This window comes from Elgaria multicarinata, chromosome 19 (genome assembly GCF_023053635.1).
Source record: "Elgaria multicarinata webbii isolate HBS135686 ecotype San Diego chromosome 19, rElgMul1.1.pri, whole genome shotgun sequence".
Taxonomy (NCBI): Eukaryota; Metazoa; Chordata; class Lepidosauria; order Squamata; family Anguidae; genus Elgaria; species Elgaria multicarinata.
This window is the reverse complement of record NC_086189.1, coordinates 5,042,254-5,060,642: the sequence shown is the minus strand read 5'-3', so window position 1 is coordinate 5,060,642 and position 18,389 is coordinate 5,042,254. Positions and strand designations below refer to the sequence as shown.

Below are 18,389 nucleotides of genomic sequence, written 5' to 3'. Positions count from 1 at the left end.
TTCGGCACCGAGGCTTTGAAGGTGGGGGAGCATTTCTACCCCAGGCTAACTGTGCCTTTTTGCGCCATGCACGATATGGGTGGATTTAAAGATCAAAACCGCAAAAGATGCAATTAAAACAGAATGACCCAGTGTAGTTGCACATTTGCAACTTTGGAAGAAGGGGAGAAAAAATCCAGTGGAAGCTTCAAATGCAAAAAGATGCCCAAGCCTGCCTGAGACAGGTGATATAATTTTAGGGGGGTTCAGGACATGTGCAGAGTGCCTTTCTCCCACCACCAGGGCTGGATTTTAAGATGCGGCATGCCAGATGCGACACTCCAGATGCGACATGCCAGATCTCAGCTCTTGCCATAGCGATGAAGAGTAGGAAGACTCTGAGCATGTGAAGAGTGATTTCACTTGCCCACAGCCAGCCTTCACACATTGAGAAAGAGAGGTGAATTCACCCCACGTCCTAGAAATGTAGCTTAAAGGATCGCAAAACAAATAAACCCTGTCTCTACATCCACTCAAAGACATCTACTAAATAGTAAGTTGCAATAAACGCAGAGTAAATAACCTTGACGTTGACCATCATAATGGCCATCCAGATGTGTTGGACTCCACAACATCTGGAGGGCACCAGATTAGGGAAGGCTGCAACATGTTTTGTGCCATCATTCCATTTGATTGATTGCTTAAAAGCTTTGTACCTTGTTCCACTACCAAGCAAGTCTGTTTAAAAAACCCAGAATGAAACCCTTAGTGGTAAAATACAAACCAAACCATCTAAAAATCAATTCACACACACAAACACACACACACACACAGAATTCATAGTGGCAATCACATAGTCAATTACTTAAAGTTCAGGAGGATGACACATTTTTTGTTCTCATCCAACCCATTACTTCAGAAAGGTGCTATTACAATATTTCTGCCAAGCGAGGGAGACATTACCAAAAAGGCCCTGTTCCCAGTTGGTGCCTGCCTAACCTTTGAAGGCGGAGGAGCTTTTATTAGGCTCCGAGCCGGGTGCCAGCAGAGCAAAGATCTTCCAGGAGCACATATCCGAAAAGATCTCAAATAATGCCTGGGAAATCCTACCCTTCGAGGCACTCTGCAGGCGCTCTGGGGCGCTGTCCTGTTCCTTCACACGTTATTTGGGTGAGCTGTGGCATTGCAAAAAACAGGAGGCTTGTTCATCCATGCATTCTCGAACCGTTTAACAGGGTTGTTCCTAACCATCACGATGTGTTATTACTGTTATTGTTGGAACATCAAAAGCCACTACTTAGTATACCCGATCATTTGAAACAAGTCAAAACTTGAGAAACGCAGATGTTTTACTCCAAGGAAACGTGGGATTACCACCCCAGTCTTAATGGTATTGTTGGGTAGGAGGCAACAATACACCCCCTACATCCCACTCTAGCTTTAAGTCCTTTGCTTAAGTACGAAGTTTGCCCTGGGCCAACCCCACGTCTTCTGCCAGCGTCGTACAGGGCACAGATCTTCTGGTAAACCCGCCGCTGGCAGCGGACGCAAAAACCCTCTGCAGCTCCAAGCTGCACGGCGATTGCAATCTTAAAATTCCCTGCATAATGTCAGGCATTAAACTTAATGCAGGGTTTATCCTAGGTTTGCCCTTGAGTGCTTTGTATGCTGCATAATACATCATGCACAGGTGTACTTTTCTGTTTTCAGTTTCCTAGTCTCGTGCGCTTCGTGCGTGCTCTGTCAGCCTCCGGTTCTGTTGGGGTCTCCCCAATAAAACTGCTTGAAGAAGTTGCATAGGGTGTTGGGGCGTGTGTGTGGCCAGGGCTGGTGCTACCATAGAGGCCACTCAGGCGGCCGCCTAGAGCGCCAAGCTAAGAGGGGCGCTGGGCACAGCGCAGCACTCACACGCGTTGGCTGTGAGCCGGGCTGGCCTGAGGATTCAGCTGGGCCTGGGCAGGCGAGATGGCGCCCCGCGCCCGCCCAGCTGAAGTGAAGCCAGTGACACTGGGGTGGGGGTGGGGTGGCTTCACGTTCAGACTTCCGGAATGCGCCCGGAAGAGAGAGAGAGAGAGAGAGAGAGAGAGAGAGAATGTATGGGTGAATGGGGAGCATGGGGTCTTTGAGTGAATGCATGTGTTCATGCGTGTGTTTGTTTGGAGTGAGTGATGCTGAGTGTGTGTGTGTGTGTGCGTACGTGTGAGTTGGGGGGATGATTTGGAGGTGATATTCCTATTAAATAATGCACTTTAGACCCATTGATGTTCCTTTCCAATTTGTTTGCTCTAATTGGCATGACATATTTCTTGCACTTTAAAATAAATTTAGCAGTTTCATGTTTTGTGCTTATTTTTTACAGGAAACATATATTCTTAAAAATCAAAGTTGGCATTTTTTTGGGTGTGTGTGTGTGTGTAAAAGTAGCTCACCTTGCCTAGGGCACAAAATAGTCTGTGTGTGGCTCAAGTGTCTTCCCCCTAACTCAGGGGCGTCTAACGCCTTCCTACTGGCAGGATGAACTCACGGTGCAGTGGTGGGCAGGGCTAAAGGCAGGCCTATCCAGTGGAAATTTTTGGATGCTTTTAGGATGTTTTTTTAGGATGTTTTAAGAATGTACACTATATTTTTAATCAGTATAGTCCAAGTCAAGTTTATTGTACTTAGCAACCAGCCACCACACAGCTTCACATAGATGTGTGACATTCATTCGTTCATTCATTCCCTTGGCCTTTGTGCGCAACAGCAGAGCCGGCACAAGAAATTTAGCAGTTCTAAAAGTTATGTATTTGTTAAAATCATTCAATAAAAACACAGTTTTTCGAGGGATGATCTTCCCTTCATCCCAACTAGCAAAGGAAGGATATACATTTTCCTAATATCTGAATAGTCTTTGCATTCTAAAGTAAAATGGGTGACGTCTTCTAAAGTAAAAAAAAGTTGCAATATTTTATATATTTTATACTTACTGTTGTTACCCACCTCGATCAAAATGGAGAGGCAGGTAAAAAATAAATTTATTATTTAATTATTATTATTATTATTATTATTATTATTTATTAAAGGCAAAAGGGGAGGAGCCAAAGTACCCCAAATAGCAAACAATCCCAGCGTATTGTAGCTTAAAGTTGTTACTGCCAGTAATAAAGCCTGAGGACAGGCATTTCAAGCGGAACTGTGCCTCGCCTAAAGAAATCTATTTTAACGAGGTGTTCAATGAAAATAATAACTAAATAGATGGTGGCATCCGTTAACAACCTCTTGTCGCAGGCGGCTTAAATAAATTAAAATTAGGGACGGAATGAACGAACGAACGATAAATGCTGATCTTCGCCGAGCCCAATGGAAAACAACTGAATGGGCGTGCTTGGAACCTCGCTCCGGAATTTCCACAGCTGTCCAAGTACAACGGCTGAAGCGACCAAAGGAACCATCACTGACTTAATGGGCCGTTCTCCGCTCCGCTGCAACGCCTGTGTGTACTTAGACATGCATGGCTTAATATGTGAGATGGCCGTATGCTATCGGAGGAAGGCGCTGCGTTGGGCTCAGACATTTGCGGGTGTGTGTGTGTTGGGAATTGGCCAGATTTGCCCTGTCTCCCCATGGCAGGAGAGAGAGAGAGAGAGAGCAGGCCCCATGACGCAGAGAAGGCACAACAGTGGGGTTGCTGCTCCTGATGGGATGGAGATTTAGGGGACTCTTCAAAACTAGAGAAGGAACAGGATAGCGCATGGAAGCCCTTCTCTTAGGCCGTAGCTAGACCTAAAGTTTATCCCAGGATCATCCCGGGTTCGTCCCTGCCTGAGCTCTGGATGCCCTGTGTGGCTCTTAGATGAACAGGTTTGACCCCAGGACAATCCTGGGATAAACCTTAGGTCTAGCTATGGCCTTAGTCTCACTACTATCAGAAGTGTATTTGGTGGGACTTGGGACAGGACATACTCAATATAGCCAGGCCCAAGCTCTGGAAGTCCTTGCCAAGGGAGGCTAGTCTCTCTCTCTCTCTCTCTCTCTCTCTCTCTCTCTCTCTCTCTCTCTCTCTCTCTCTCTCTCTCTCTCTCTCTCCCTCTCCCCATTATACTTGTTTAAGAAGGCCTTTGGCACATAAGTTCGTATACTGCTGAAGCTTTTTTTTTTAACTGGTTGGGTGTTGTTATTGCTATTTAATGATGCATTTTAATTGCGTCTTTCATCTGTTTTATGTTTTAATTGTTCTCTCATTAGCCACCTTGAGTATCATTTTTAGGAGGAATGAGGGATGTATACACACAAAGAGAAAGAGAGAGAGAGGTGTAAAACAGCAAAGCAGAAAGGAGGCTCTGGATCCGTTATGGATGCAGTCAGACTTTAGTTAAAATAAATGAGAAAGACAGACTAACGATGGGGTGTGGGTGTGGGTGGGTGTATACACACAGGATGATGGGTGTGGAGGGTGGGTGGGACATGTACCTCCCAATCAATTGGGGGGATGAGCCACTGAAATTTGCAGCAGCTGATTCCAGACAGACACCCATGCAGAGTACAATACAGGTTGCGGTCTACTTTCATAGAATCATAGAATAGCAGAGTTGGAAGAGGCCTATAAGGCCATCAAGTCCAACCCCCTGCTCAATGCAGGAATTCACCCTACAGCATCCCTGACAGATAGTTGTCCAGCTGCCTCTTGAATGCCTCTAGTGGGGGAGAGCCCACAACCTCCCTAGGTAAGTGATTCCATTGTCATAGTGCTCTAACAATCAGTAAGTTTTTCCTGATGTCCAGCCGGAATCTGGCTTCCTGTAACTTCAGCCCGTTATTCCTTGTCCTGCATTCTGGGAGGATTGAGAAGAGATCCTGGCCCTCCTCTGGGTGACAACCTTTTAAGTGTTTGAAGAGTGCTATCATGTCTCCCCTCCGTCTTCTCTTCTCCAGGCTAAACATGCCCAGTTGCTTCAGTCTCTCTTCATAGGGCTTTGTTTCCAGACCCCTGATCATCCTGGTTGCCCTTCTCTGAACACGCTCCTGTTTGTCTGCATCCTTCTTGAATTGTGGTGCCCAGAACTGATCCTTTCAAACTTATTAAACAAACAAACAAAAAAGTACTGTTGTAGGCCATGGGTTCTACTGATGCCTGTCACTGTAGCCTTGGTTGCAGGGTTCTCCTAGGGTCCAGACTTGAACAGAAGTCTGAATAGGTCAGGTTTCACAAAGAAGCCAGATAGGAACAGGTCAGCACCATGGAAAGCTTCAAGTGGTGCTGGAGCTGGAAGCCAGACAGAGTTGTCTGCTTGTTGCTCCAACAAGGAGCAGAGCATGACTGAGCCTTAAATAAGAGTTTGGCTACATTTAGGCTGGTTGGCCCCACCTCCCCACTGACTGACTTGGTCTCTTAAAGGGGCCTGGCCTGTTTTAGCAATCTCAAGCTCTGACAACATGGCAGTGGGTGTGATATGATAGTTTCCTCAAGACCCAAGTCGTCAGAGTCTGAGGACTGTAATGCTACCTCCGCTGGACGCAGAGGAGCCAGCTGCTGGGGTCTTTATGAAGCATAATCCTCTCCCTGAGCCATTAACTCTGGAGCCTCTTCTTCTGAGGCCAAAGGGTCAGAATCCTCTGAGAATGAATGGTCAGGGCTCTGACCCACGACAGAATGATAGTTGCTTGATCCAGATCTGATATTTGTTTTGTTTTTCATTTAAAGCAGCATCCTTCATTTCCACTAGATGGGATGACATAGTAGTAGACTCACACAGGTGCAACAGTTTTGTTCGGTCCTCCCATTTCCAGGTATGCGTGAAATCCCTGGCCATAGGGAATTTGGGGCCATGAGAGATCTGGAAAGCTCTGACAGCTATTAGCAACTGCTACACTTTCAAAAAGAAGGACTCTGCTACAGCCGCTAATGCGCAACGGTATTTTTCTGCCACAGTTAATATTTGAATAACATTTCTTTCCCCCGTGAAATTAATTCAAACAAGTCCCATACATTCCCCAGGAAAGGGCGCTGCAAATACAGCTGAAGGAGAAATCATTCTTTGGAGTGACACTGGTGAGCGCTCAGTGTGGCCAATTTCGATGCATTTTTAATGTGCTTGGTACCTGGGAGATCAAGATGGTGTTCCCCTGGGACCAGCCAGGACCCGAAGGGTTTCAGAAGGAATATTAATACTCAAGGGAATGGAGTATAATAAAGTCAGGACTCAGTAGACAGAGCTAAGAGAGAGCAAGAGAGAGAGAGAGAGAGAGAGAGCAGACAATCTGAATTCTTTGCTGGACTGAAAATCCATCTGTTCTAGCAACCTGTGTCCCACAACTGCAAACCAGTTGTTTCTGGGAATTATAACTTCCTCACTGTTGTTCCCCAACAACAGATATTCTGAGGTAGACTGGCTTTGCACAAAGAGGTTCTATTTAGCTCTCATGGCCAACAGACACACCTAGACCTTTTTGGTCTAATCCTCATCTAAGATAGTGTCTTTCCCCACCACTCTTGTGAATAACCTAAAGGGCCTTGAATTCTGCAACCTGTATTTTTATGCAACTGTGCACATAGGGTGCTTAAAACAAAAAGAGATGGTGAAGCGCTCCAAAGGGATCTCTCCAAACTGGGAGAGTGGGCATTCAAATGGCAAATCACCTGGGGCTAGTTGTGGATCGCAAGCTGAATAGGAGCCAACAGTGCGATGTGGCTGCAAGAAAGGCCAATGCTATTTTGGGCTGCATTCATAGAAGTATAGCTTCCAAATCACGTGAGGTACTGGTTCCTCTCTATTCAGCCCTGGTTAGGCCTCATCTAGAGTATTGCATCCAGTTCTGGGCTCCACAATTCAAGAAGGACGCAGACAAGCTGGAGCGTGTTCAGAGGAGGGCAACCGGGATGATCAGGGGTCTGGAAACAAAGCCCTATGAGGAGAGGCTGAAAGAACTGGGCATGTTTAGCCTGGAGAAGAGAAGATTGAGGGGAGACATGAGAGCACTCTTCAAATACTTGAAAGGTTGTCACACAGAGGAGGGCCAGGATCTCTTCTCGATCCTCCCAGAGCGCAGGACACGGAATAACGGGCTCAAGTTACAGGAAGCCAGATTCCGGTTGGACAGCAGGAAAAACTTTCTGACTGTTAGAGCAATACGACAATGGAACCAGTTACCTAGGGTGGTGGTGGTCTCTCCCACACTGGAGGCCTTCAAGAGGCAGCTGGACAACCATCTGTCAGGGATATTTTAGGTTGGATTCCTGCATTGAGCAGGGGGTTGGACTCGATGGCCTTGTAGGCCCCTTCCAACTCTACTATTCAATGATTCTACGGTATATCATTGCTCCTTTTAATAACACACGGTACTTCTGCTAAGCAAGGGGAGGGCAAGGCCACTTGGCTAGGTACGGGCGCTCTGCTTCCTGAGACAGCTCCTCCCCTCCCACATCTGCGATCCCACCTGGAGCGGCTCATGCATTCTACAGGTTGCCTTTGTAGCCACACACAAGCAATAAACAGCTCGTGCACCTCAGGGGTTTCAGGAAAAAAAGTGATTTCCCCATGCACCCCAAATCCTTTGCAGATTGATTCGCATTATCTTAGCCTGGACTGTCTATATCCAGAAATTCCAGAATGGTTTTGCTTGGAAGCACCTTAGAGAGTTCCTTTAGAGTTCCGAGTGAAACCTGGAGCAGATTCCCACCCCACTGACATCAGTGCCACCAGTCTCCACTATTTGGAGCATCTGTTACTGAGGTGGAGTGCTGCCTCCGTGCCCTTGTCTATGGACTTCCTATTTGGCCATCTGTTTGCCCGTTCTGGGGGGAAAGAGGACGCTGGAGTCAGATTAGATCAATCTTTTGTCGTACCCAGAACGATCCTTACGTCTTTATTTTTCTTGGACGAGAGATTTTATTTTATTTTTCAAGGGGAAGAAGAGCATTAATTTTCATAAGGCGCCTTTGAAAGAGGACACTAAAGTCAGGCCGACTGCGAACGGTGCTTCTGGCAACACCCGTAATATCCCTGCCTTTCTCCTGCTGCCAAATCCGATTCCTTTAGGGAGCCTTATGGAAACATGGCTTCTCCAGATGAACTGACAAAAGTAATCAGGCTCCCATTTAATGAGCACGGAACAAAAAATATGAGCCCTGTGTGGAGAGAATTGGAAAAGGAGACGAGGGTTAATGCTGCGTTCTATGGCAACTGGCCACCCAGCCTGGGGTGATGCGTTATTCTGAGCAATGGTATTGGGGCTACGATTCTCACTGGTAGTCTATTGCCGGAACCACTACAGTGATGCCAGAGAGATGCTTGGCCCGTAGTGTAGCAACTCATTATCACTACCGGCACATATTTGATTGGACTGAAGGGAACGTTGGTTGCACAAGTCTGTCCGGTCGCTCGGTAGAACTTCATATATAGGAGCAGATCCTTCTTAGACAGGCGGAAGAAATAAGGTGGCTTTGGGGAACGCATGGGAAGAATGAATAAAGAAGACTTAGAATGGCAAAGTCTCCATCCAACTCCAGTTCAACATCCTCTACTTCAGTCTTCCCCCATGCTGTTTGAGGATTATGGGTGTTGTAATCCAAGGCACCTGCTTGGGGAAAAGCTGTGGTCTAGTTAGAAATCCCATCCTATAACCAAGAAAGCTCTAAGAGAGGACTCTCTAACCTTTGCGGGGCGGTGGGCACATTTAGAAACTCCAGAGAATGTCGTATTTCTGGAGCCATGGCTGCATCTGCAGTTTGCCAGACTCATTAGCTTCTCTGGGCCCCGAACCTGGCACAGGTGGGCCTCTGCCCCCCGCCCCCCAGATCCCCAGCTCGTTATTGCTGTAAGCAAGAGAGCCACAAAATCTTTCATCCATTACCGGGACTGAGAAATAGAACAGATGGTGGCTGATAGGGAGATTCTGGGCTCAAAGAATTTTGATTGTGATTCGCCTTGTTGAAATGTGTCTTTTTTAGTTGGCCAGACGGCGGGGTGTTGCTTCCCTGGAAAGACACAGAACTCTTGGAGAGGGGGGACAACGACACAGCTTCTCCCGGGAGAAGGAGCATTCCGATGTTACAAAATGACAGGCGCATTTGAGAAGGGTCTCTTTTCTCTCTCTTTCATTAACCTGCCTGTCTGTTTTCGCTCAGGCTCCCGGGTTTTCTGGGACGGAATCCGATTTCCGCCGTGTGTAGGGTGCTCAGAAATGTCAGCTTTCATCACTTGCTCTCTCTCTCTCTCATTCCAGCCCCCACCTACTGTGGGCCTCCTGGGATCCCCCAACCAGCCTGCTCTTTAACATGATGAGAACTGGAAGCAGTATGCGCCGTCTCTGTCATTCTCAGGAATCTGGGGGGTTTCAAACAAAGGAAAGGAAAGGACAAAGGGAGAAGGAGAAGAGGAGAGAGAGGGAGACGGAGAGGGAATGACAGAAGAGGAAGGCTTTGCTCACAGAACCGATTTTAGCGAAAAGCAGCACGCTTGATACTCAGGGCGGAGGGTCTAAGTGTGTGCATGTACACAGCAGTGCAAAGAAGAACAAAGCAATGAGCCAGGAGGAACGTGGGCTTCACTTGAGTACCCACCCGGTTTTCGGGACCTCTCCTGGTTTCACTTATTTTTCTTCTTTCAAAGCAGATTTTTTTTTTAAACTGCAAAGTCTTCAGCTCAATCAAGCTTCAGTTTGTGCAACTGCGTCTCCTCCCCTTTCAGCCCGACCTCCCCACCTTCCAATTTAGATCATAAGCTCTTTGCAGCAGGATTCCATCTCTGTGGTGCACCATGATCTATAAACACATTGGGGCTGTTCACCCAACACGCTAACCCACACTCAGTGGCTGAGTGTGGGTTGTTTGTTGAATTGTGGATTGTTTGTTGAACTTTGGGTTGTTCATTGAACCATGGGTTAGCATGTTGTCTGAACCCAGGACATTTTCTGCAGGGTGGCTTGTTCGCCACTCCGGCTGGGTTCACACAACACACTAACCCACCCAGTGTGGGTCGGTGATGAACTGAGGGTTATTGTGTTGACTGAATGCAGCACCTTTTCCCATGGGGTTGCTCATTAACCATGCAGTGTGGCTTGTTAACTACCCTGAAAAACCTAACAACAAACCATGGATTCTCAAGGTGGCTTGAAGCTCCGGAAGTTGGAGCTAGTGCAGAATGCTGCAGCTCAGCTGTTGTCTGGAACTGCCCCTTTTCCAGCATGTAACACCTCTGCTGAGGGAACTGCACTGGCTGCCTATTCGCTACCAGGCCAGGTTGAAGGTTCTGGTACTTGTGTAGAAAACCCTAAACAACTTGGGACCAGGATATCTGAGAGAGTGCCTTCTCCCCTACCAACCTGCCCAGTCACTGAGGTCATCTGAGGGCCTGCTCCTGGTGGTTCCACATAGTTCCATCCTCCGATTGGAGTCCACCAGGGGCAGAGCCTTCAGCGTGGTGGCCCCCCTCCTATGGAATTCCCTGCCTCTGGATGCCAGGCAGGCGCCAACTTTGTACTCCTTTCGACGCCTCCTAAAAACATCATTATTCCAGGAAGCCTTTCCTTAACGTCCAGCCAGGAGTCACTGTTTTTGCTTCTTTTAAAATCTGTTTTAAGTGTTTTATCCTGTTTTTATTTTCTTTTTATCTTGTACACCGCTCCAAAATTTTCAACGGGGAGTAGTGTATAAATATTGTAATAAATAAATAAATAATAGTTATCAAGCCACTATGTGGAAAACACGCGGTGTTCCGACAACACGATAACCCATCCTGTGGAAAACGCATTGCATTCTCACAACACGCTAACCTACGGTGGGTTAGCGTGTTCTGCGAACCCAGCAGTGTGGCTTGTTAATCACCCTGAAGAACCCAGCAACAAACCAAGGAGGCTTGTTTGAGAAAAATAAGCAAGTGGTGACCACAGTGGTACGAAGGTAGATTCACGGAGGGAGGGGGTGTCCACTGAGGGGGTCTTACCCAAGACCCCACAAAAACCTACCGCATGTGGACTTGGGGTACCACCACTTGGTGTGGTATAGTGTTGTCGTTAGAAATGGCATGGCCCTGTGTTAGATATCCTTGGGTGATTACAGTCAATTAACATCCAGTTGTTTAACTTCTTTACCTGTTTCAGAATGTGGCAGGGAAGATTCTTTCCCCGCTTTTTTTGCATGGAGTTACCAGCCCTATGAGGTGGAGTTCAGATACTGTATTTATAACTATTACTGGTACCACATAGGAATCCAAACATCATCTTAATTTTGTTTCAACAAGGGCTGTAATGATTGTTTAAATTTTCTCCCACGGAAGAGAACCAGATGGGTCGAAACATGTTTGGGGTATTCGTCTGTGGAGGCTGGTGGCTCCGGTGTCAGTGGGGCGGTGAATCCCCTCCAGGTTTCTGTCGGAACCAGCCAGAACTCTAAAGGAGCTCTCCAAAGGGCTCCAGAGTCAGTGGGGCGGTGAATCCGCTCCGGGTTTCAGTCGGAACCAGCCAGAGCTCTAAAGGTGTGGATTGGCCGCCCCACCGACGCCAGAGCCACCAGCCCCCACTGATCCTGGTATTGTCTACTTGTACCGCCTTGATTTAGAAATCAGCATTTTGTGACTATTTATACAGCCACTACATGTGAGGTACTGATCGGCATTTTCGACTGCCAGTCATTCGTTTTAATTTTGTGTGGAATATTAGTATTTATATTAAAATGTTGCTCTATTTTTGGATACACCTCACTTTCCTCCCGCCGATTCTGTTTCGGTGATTGTCAAGTGCTTTAAGGACCGAACTGGCTTATTAGTGTTTGTTCACAACATGGAGGCCTGTGTTCAAATCCTGCATGGGCCATTGAAGCCCCCCGGATGACCTTAGCCACATGCTCTCTGCCTCACCTACCCACAGAATCAAAGAATTTCAGCATTGGATTTCAGAGTCCACCCCCTTGCGCGATGGAGGAATCTTGCACTTTCAGCATCCCTGACAGATGGCGGCTATTTGAGCTACATAAGGAACGCGCTGGAAAGTGAAAGCATCATCCTTCCTTTGTGTTTTGAAGATATATGCATGCTCACAGCAGGCCTCATCTTCGAAAAGGCAAACCACACCTCACGCAGAAGAATGGGCTCTTTTAAACACAGCACTTGCCACCTATTTATATATTTTTAAAAACTCATTTATTTATTTTTTAAAAATGTCCAAACGTTCTAAAATTATTTTTTAATCGGAGGGAGGGACAGGCACGCGTGTGTTTTTTAATCGTCCCAGACTTCGCCCACCTGCCATTCTCCAGTCCGGTCGGACTACAACCCCCATCATTCTCCAGCCAATGTGGCCAGCTGGGAATGATGGAGATTCTAGTCTGGCACACCCAGAGGGCGCATGGATGGTGAAGGCTGGTTTGGAGACACCCTTTCGAACTGCAACGTGCCTCCGCTCGGATGTAGACGTCTTTTCAGGGCACGGCGTTCAGCGTCTTCCAACGCAAGATTTAGCACTCAACAGCAACTGACCTGCAGTAAACTTCCCCAGTACAGGAAAATCAGGAGGATAAGGGCTTTAGCTGGCACCGCTGCGGGTCTCTAATGAATCCTCAGGAACGTTATTAATTTGCTGGGGGATAAACAGTGATTTTGTGTTGGGTTTGAAGAGGCCTCTCTCTCTCTCTCTCTCTTTCTCTCTCTCCCTCTTTCTGCACTCATTTCTATGTGACAGCTAAAAGATAAAGTATGTTATCACGGCACCTGACACCCACACCCAAACTCAGCTAGGCCTCACAGCCACTTCCTAGGGGTGGGCACACGAGGTAGATTAGGGATCTCCCGGCAAATCTCTGGCTGATTTGCAGTTCATTGACAAGCGTTTCTGACTCCTGACAAACGACAGCAACAGCTAGAAAGCTCTTTTTTCCTCTCCCGAAGAAGATTGCTGAAAAAGGACACTCTAGGAGGAAGGAACAGGAGCCTATTTTTGTGCGAAAGGACGTATGGTACAGATCAGGAATTCTTGGCCAGAGCCAGGGCCGGCCCTGACGTTAAGCAGAGTGAGGCAACCGTCTCAGGTGGAAGATGCCAGGGCACAGCAGCAGTAGCCCCCTGAGCTATTCTTAAGAGCATAAGAAGAGCCAAGATGCTGGTTCAGACCAAGGGTCCATCTAGTCCAGCACTCTGTTCACACAGGGGCCAACCAGCCGTTGGCCAGGGATGAACAAGCAGGACATGGTGCAACAGCCCCCTCCCACCCTGAGCTGCCCAGGTGTTCCCTGCCTACATAAGGATTATGACTGCACGGCACTCAAGAGAACTGTGATGATGATGATGATGATGATGATGACGATAATGATTGAAATGTACATCAATGCCCATTCTCCAAACAGAGTGTGCGTGAGTGACTGTGATTAGATGCATGTGGGCAAATGTATTGCTGTCTACAAACAGGGGTAAAAATCATGCCTGAAAATTGCTCAAGGACGTTATGAAACAGGGTACCAATGCAATTTAAACAACGGTATTTGACACTGAACGAATAGAGTGGGGTGACACGAAAGTTGCTCCCCCCTGGGGCTGCTTGTGGCTCGAGGGCTGGCCCTGCTTCAGATCCACTCCGCCAGAGAACCCACAGCTTGCGTACAAGAAAGATGTAGAGTTGGCTTCCTACCTTCACATATTCGCTGCAGGATCCCAGCCCGTCCTGGTGCCTAGAAAAATCAAATCGAAAGAGCATCATGAATAGGTGGAGAGGAGTCAAAACACATCAGAACATCAGAAGTGCCCTGATGCTGGATCAGACCAAGGGTCCATCTAGTCTAGGGTGACCATATGAAAAGGAGGACAGGGCTCCTGTATCTTTAACAGTTGCATAGAAAAGGGAATTTCAGCAGGTGTCATTTGTATATATGGAGAACCTGGTGAAATCCCCTCTTCATCACAACAGTGAAAGCTGCAGGAGCTATACTAGAGTGACCACATACAAAAGAGGCAGGGATCTTGCAGCTTTAACTGTTGTGATGAAGAGGGAAGTTCACCATATATACAAATGACACCTGCTGGAATTCCCTTTTCAATACAACGGTTAAAGATATAGGAGCCCTGTCCTCCTTTTCATAGGGTCACCCTAATCTAGTCCAGCACTCTGTTCGCACAGTGGCCAACCAGCCATTGGCCAGGGACCACCAACGAGGCAGGACATGGTGTAACAGTACCCTCCCACCCATGTTCCCCAGCAACTGGTGCACACAGGCAACCTTGCACAATGGTTAGGGAAGGTGGGTGTGGGGAGCAGCGGGGAAAACCAGAGATCAACAAGAGTGCATTTCCAACGAAGAAGAGAGAAAGGTGCCTCATACAGAGATAGGCCACAGTCCTATCTAGCCCAGTGTTACCAACACTGACTGGCAGCAATGGCCCTCCAGGGTTTCAGGCAGGGCTCTACCTGGAGACGTCAGGAATTAAATGGGGGGCCTTCTGCGTGCAAAGCATGGACCGAGTGGATGCTGGATGGAGTGAGGCGCACACATTTAGTCCTAGGTTGCATCCCCATGAACAAAGCCAGTGCTAGGAAGCATTTTGCTCCGCCGTTGAGCCAGGCTCACTGGTTATCAGTTCCGAACCTTTGGACCCCCAGTGTTGTTGGATTCCCACTCCCATTATCCCCCAGCCAGCTTAGTCAGGGGGCAGAGATGATAGGGGTTGTAGTCCAATAACCCAAGGCTGGGAACTGCTGCCTTAAGGACTCCCTTCTCCCGTTTGGGGCCTACCCATCGTCTGATGTCATCTACAGAGATCCTTCTGCGTGTCCCACCACCAGCTCAGGGGTGGTTGGTGGGAACAAGCAAAAAGGGCCTTTTTCATGGCAGCTTCTGGAACTTATGTTAGTAAAACCATTACTACAACTTTTCCCTAGAGTCAGTTTCCTGAGATACCTTAAGGTAACCTCCCCCAACCTGGTAGCCTCCTGCCGTGTCCAACCACCTTCTTGCCAGGACAGCCCTGGAACCTGGAGAGACCTCAGAAAAGGAGGAGAAGGATCCTATAGTTCAGGGGAATTCGAAGCAGCTATACCCCTCTCAAGGAGGATGTGGAACTGAAGGAACATCAGCACCTTGACTGATTGCCCCCCACAGATCCAGGCCCACCAGGAGCACCCCCAGAACCTCATGAGCAAAGGTGGCGGATGCTCAGAGCTGGAGACACAGTGGTCTCCAGCAGCACGGCAGATATCCTTGCACCCTACTCATGAGAAGGAAGCATGCTATGGATAGGGGCCCTACTGACAAGCTAGGAAGGGCTGGGGCACCAGCATTCCCTATAAAGCGGTTTAGTTGGCATCTACTCCTCGCTGAAGCAACACCTTTCTCACTTGTGCTCTCTGCTGGACAACTCCCTGGCTATAGTTTGATTTTCCTTCATCCTTGAACCACAGGACTATTCCTGATAAGGTTGGGAGCTGACTTTCATAGCAGGAATGGCCGGAGCATGCCACCTCCAGATGTGTTGGGACTACAAGTCACAGCATCCCCCAGCCAGATTGTAATCCAACCATCGGGAGGGCACCAGGTTGGGGAAGGCTGATTTAAGGAATGCCTTCTTCGGTATGTACAGCTCCGCTCAATTCCTGAGGTTAAATCAGCTCCACAAGAAGCATGGCCTTCCCAACAGGGGCCCAAGCCTTGTGTGGAAAACCTTCCCCAGGGGAATTCAGTAAGCTCCCATGCAATATATATTTATTTTAAGCATTTGGCTAAGGCCTAGTTTTCTCAGGTCTTAACCCAACATAGCCAAGTTTGTAGCCGTCGCTAGATGTGTATTCACAACAATCCGTAAACTTCAACTGGTACAAAATAGGGCAGCCCGTTTACTAACAGGGACTGGCCGGCGAGATCATATTACGCCAGTCCTTTTACAACTTCATTGGCTGCCAGTCCAGGTCCGGGCCTGATTCAAAGTGCTGATATTGACATTTAAAGCCCTAAACGGTTTGGGGCCAGGTTATTTGAAGGAACGCCTCCTCCCATATGTACCTGCCCGGACCTTAAGATCATCTTCAGGAGCCCTTCTCCGTGAGCCCCTGCCAAAGGAAGTGAGGCAGGTGGCTACTAGAAGGAGGGCTTTCTCCGCTGTGGCACCCCGGTTGTGGAATGAGCTCCCCAGAGAGGTCCGCCTGGCGCCTACACTGTACTCCTTTCGTTGCCAGCTGATTTTAACACTTAATTTTAACTTAAATTTAAATTTTACTGTTTTAACTCTGTATTTTAATTTTATATTGATTTTGCTGCATGGTTTTATCCTGGTTGTGCTTTTTATATTGTATTGTGTATTTGTGCTTTTAACCTGTTGATTGTCTTGCTATGATTTTAATTTTTGTGAACCTCCCAGAGAGCTTCAGCTATTGGGTGGTATAGAAATGTAATAAACAAATAAATAAATAAATAAATAAACAAACAAACAAGACAACTCTCTATATTGGCTCCGGTTATAAGGCACCATTTCAAATCTAACAAAACAACTGTACCCCTTTGTTCATAAAAAAAAGAAAAGATCACTCCTTAAAAATGATGCACGTACACCGATCAATCTGACGGATTTGGCAACATACCAAAGTGTATTATGCTGCTGGTGGCCTTACAGTCTCCAGCCTTGAAGCAACTGTAAATTTATGCTGAAAGGAATACATCGATGGGGATGCCGGTGGCGGTGGTGCTGGGAATCACCCTTTCAGCGAAGTTTTGTAGCATAGTGACCGTGATTTGGAGGCTGCATCCCTTGGCGCTGGGGCGTACCGTGGCTTTGCGCAAGGACCCATTTAGTGCTGCCGAGGTGTTACTTTTCCACCATCAACTGGAAACGGGGTTAAAACGCAGCGCTGTTGGGGGCAATCATCAAGTTCAGGCAGTGGTTGGCCGGCATCGCTTGGCCCTTTTAACACTCGTTGCACCACTGTGAATGAGGGCCGGCCGGCCGGCAGCGGGAAATATAATTGCCCGTAGGGAAAAATTGCACTTGATGAAGCTGGAGAAGGCTTTGCATGCATGTCCTGTTTCTTGTCCAATAAACGCCTCTGACTTGTGTGCGGCCTGCATGTCGTTCGTCAAGGTCAGGGTTCATTTTCAGAGCTATTGTAGATTCCAAACACTTACAAGGCAGCATTTTATACCTGGGGAAATGCCCTCCCCATGGTATAACGCTTACCCGCTGGACCAGATACAAAAGAGGGCAAGGCTCCTGCAGCTTTAACTGTTGCGATGAAGAGGGAATTTCACCAGGTGCTACATGCCTACAAATGACACATACAGCTGTGAAAGTTACAGGAGCCCTGTCCTCCTTTTCATACGATTACCCTAGTGCTGAACTTTGCAACTAAGAATCTAGTGCCTAACTTTGCTTTTTTCCCTCCTCCCTCCCCATTCCCTTTCCTCTTGTGTCTTTTTTTAAAGATTGTAAGCCTGTGGGAAATATTTCTGTAAGCCGCCACAAGAGCCATCACCTGTTACTGCCCATGCATCTTCAGGCTGCGTGGCAGCCTTATGGGTTAGGAGGCTGAGCACTGTCTGTTTCCAGGTTGTGGGCTCTCCCACACTAGAGGCCTTCAAGAGGCAGCTGGACAACCATCTGTCAGGGATGCTTTAGGGTGGATTCCTGCATTGAGCAGGGGTTGGACTCGATGGCCTTGTAGGCCCCTTCCAACTCTGCTCTTCTATGGTTCTATGAGAGCACAGGCTTTGCCAGGCAATCGGATATGTCGCGGCCAAAGCTCAGCAGAGCTGCTGCTGAAATGCAGCCAGAAGGACGACGTTTCCGTGAGAAATTCCCAGAGCTACCTGATTCTTCCCAAGTGCTTGGTCTTGACGTCACTAAGAGGATCGGAGAAGAATTAAGGCTGAAAAGGCGAGAGCGCGATTGGGGTAATACCAATTTCTGGCCTGGCCAAATGTTTCCTGTGGATTGACGTCTTCATTGTCCCAGGAACGCTTGGCTCAGGGGCACGGCTGGGACAGGATCCATTGGTTTGCCTTCTCGAATAGCACCAGACATGTGCAGGGAAGGCCATACGAGTGACGGCTGGTGGCTCCGATGTCAGCGGGGCGGTGAATCCGCTCCGGGTTTCTCTCGGAACCAATCAGAACTCTAAAGGAGCTCTCCTTTAGAGCTCTGACTGGTTCCAAGTGAAACCCGGAGCGGATTCACCGCCCCGCTGATATTGAAGCCACCAGCCTCCACTAGGCTGTACCAAATATTCTCTTGCAGCTTCTGGAGGGCTGTTGCTTGTGGGCTTCTCATTTGGCCGTCAGGCTGACCACTGTGGAAAACAGGACGTTGGCCTGAACAGACCTTTGGTCTGATCCAGCAGGGCTCGTCTTATACTGCGGCTTTTACATAGCTATTACCCACAGCTCTTTAGTGGTTAGGATGCTACTCAGAGCCTTTTGGTGGCTGGTGGCTACTAGCTACAGGTTACGCCACACGGCCAGTCTGAAA

At 47.9% G+C, this 18,389-nt stretch overlaps 2 protein-coding genes across 2 annotated transcripts in view; both read right to left on the bottom strand.

Moving 5' to 3' along the window:
* Nucleotides 1–18,389, bottom strand: part of PTRH1 (peptidyl-tRNA hydrolase 1 homolog) — a 295,083-nt gene that overhangs the window by 65,572 nt on the left and 211,122 nt on the right. The window lies entirely within an intron of this gene.
* The window catches only part of SH2D3C (SH2 domain containing 3C), a 64,670-nt gene that overhangs the window by 25,745 nt on the left and 20,536 nt on the right, over nt 1–18,389 (bottom strand). Inside the window, exon 2 of the mRNA XM_063144581.1 lies at nt 13,573–13,612. Within this exon, the coding sequence (XP_063000651.1) occupies nt 13,573–13,612 (40 nt within the window). The remainder of the gene's footprint in view (nt 1–13,572; nt 13,613–18,389) is intronic.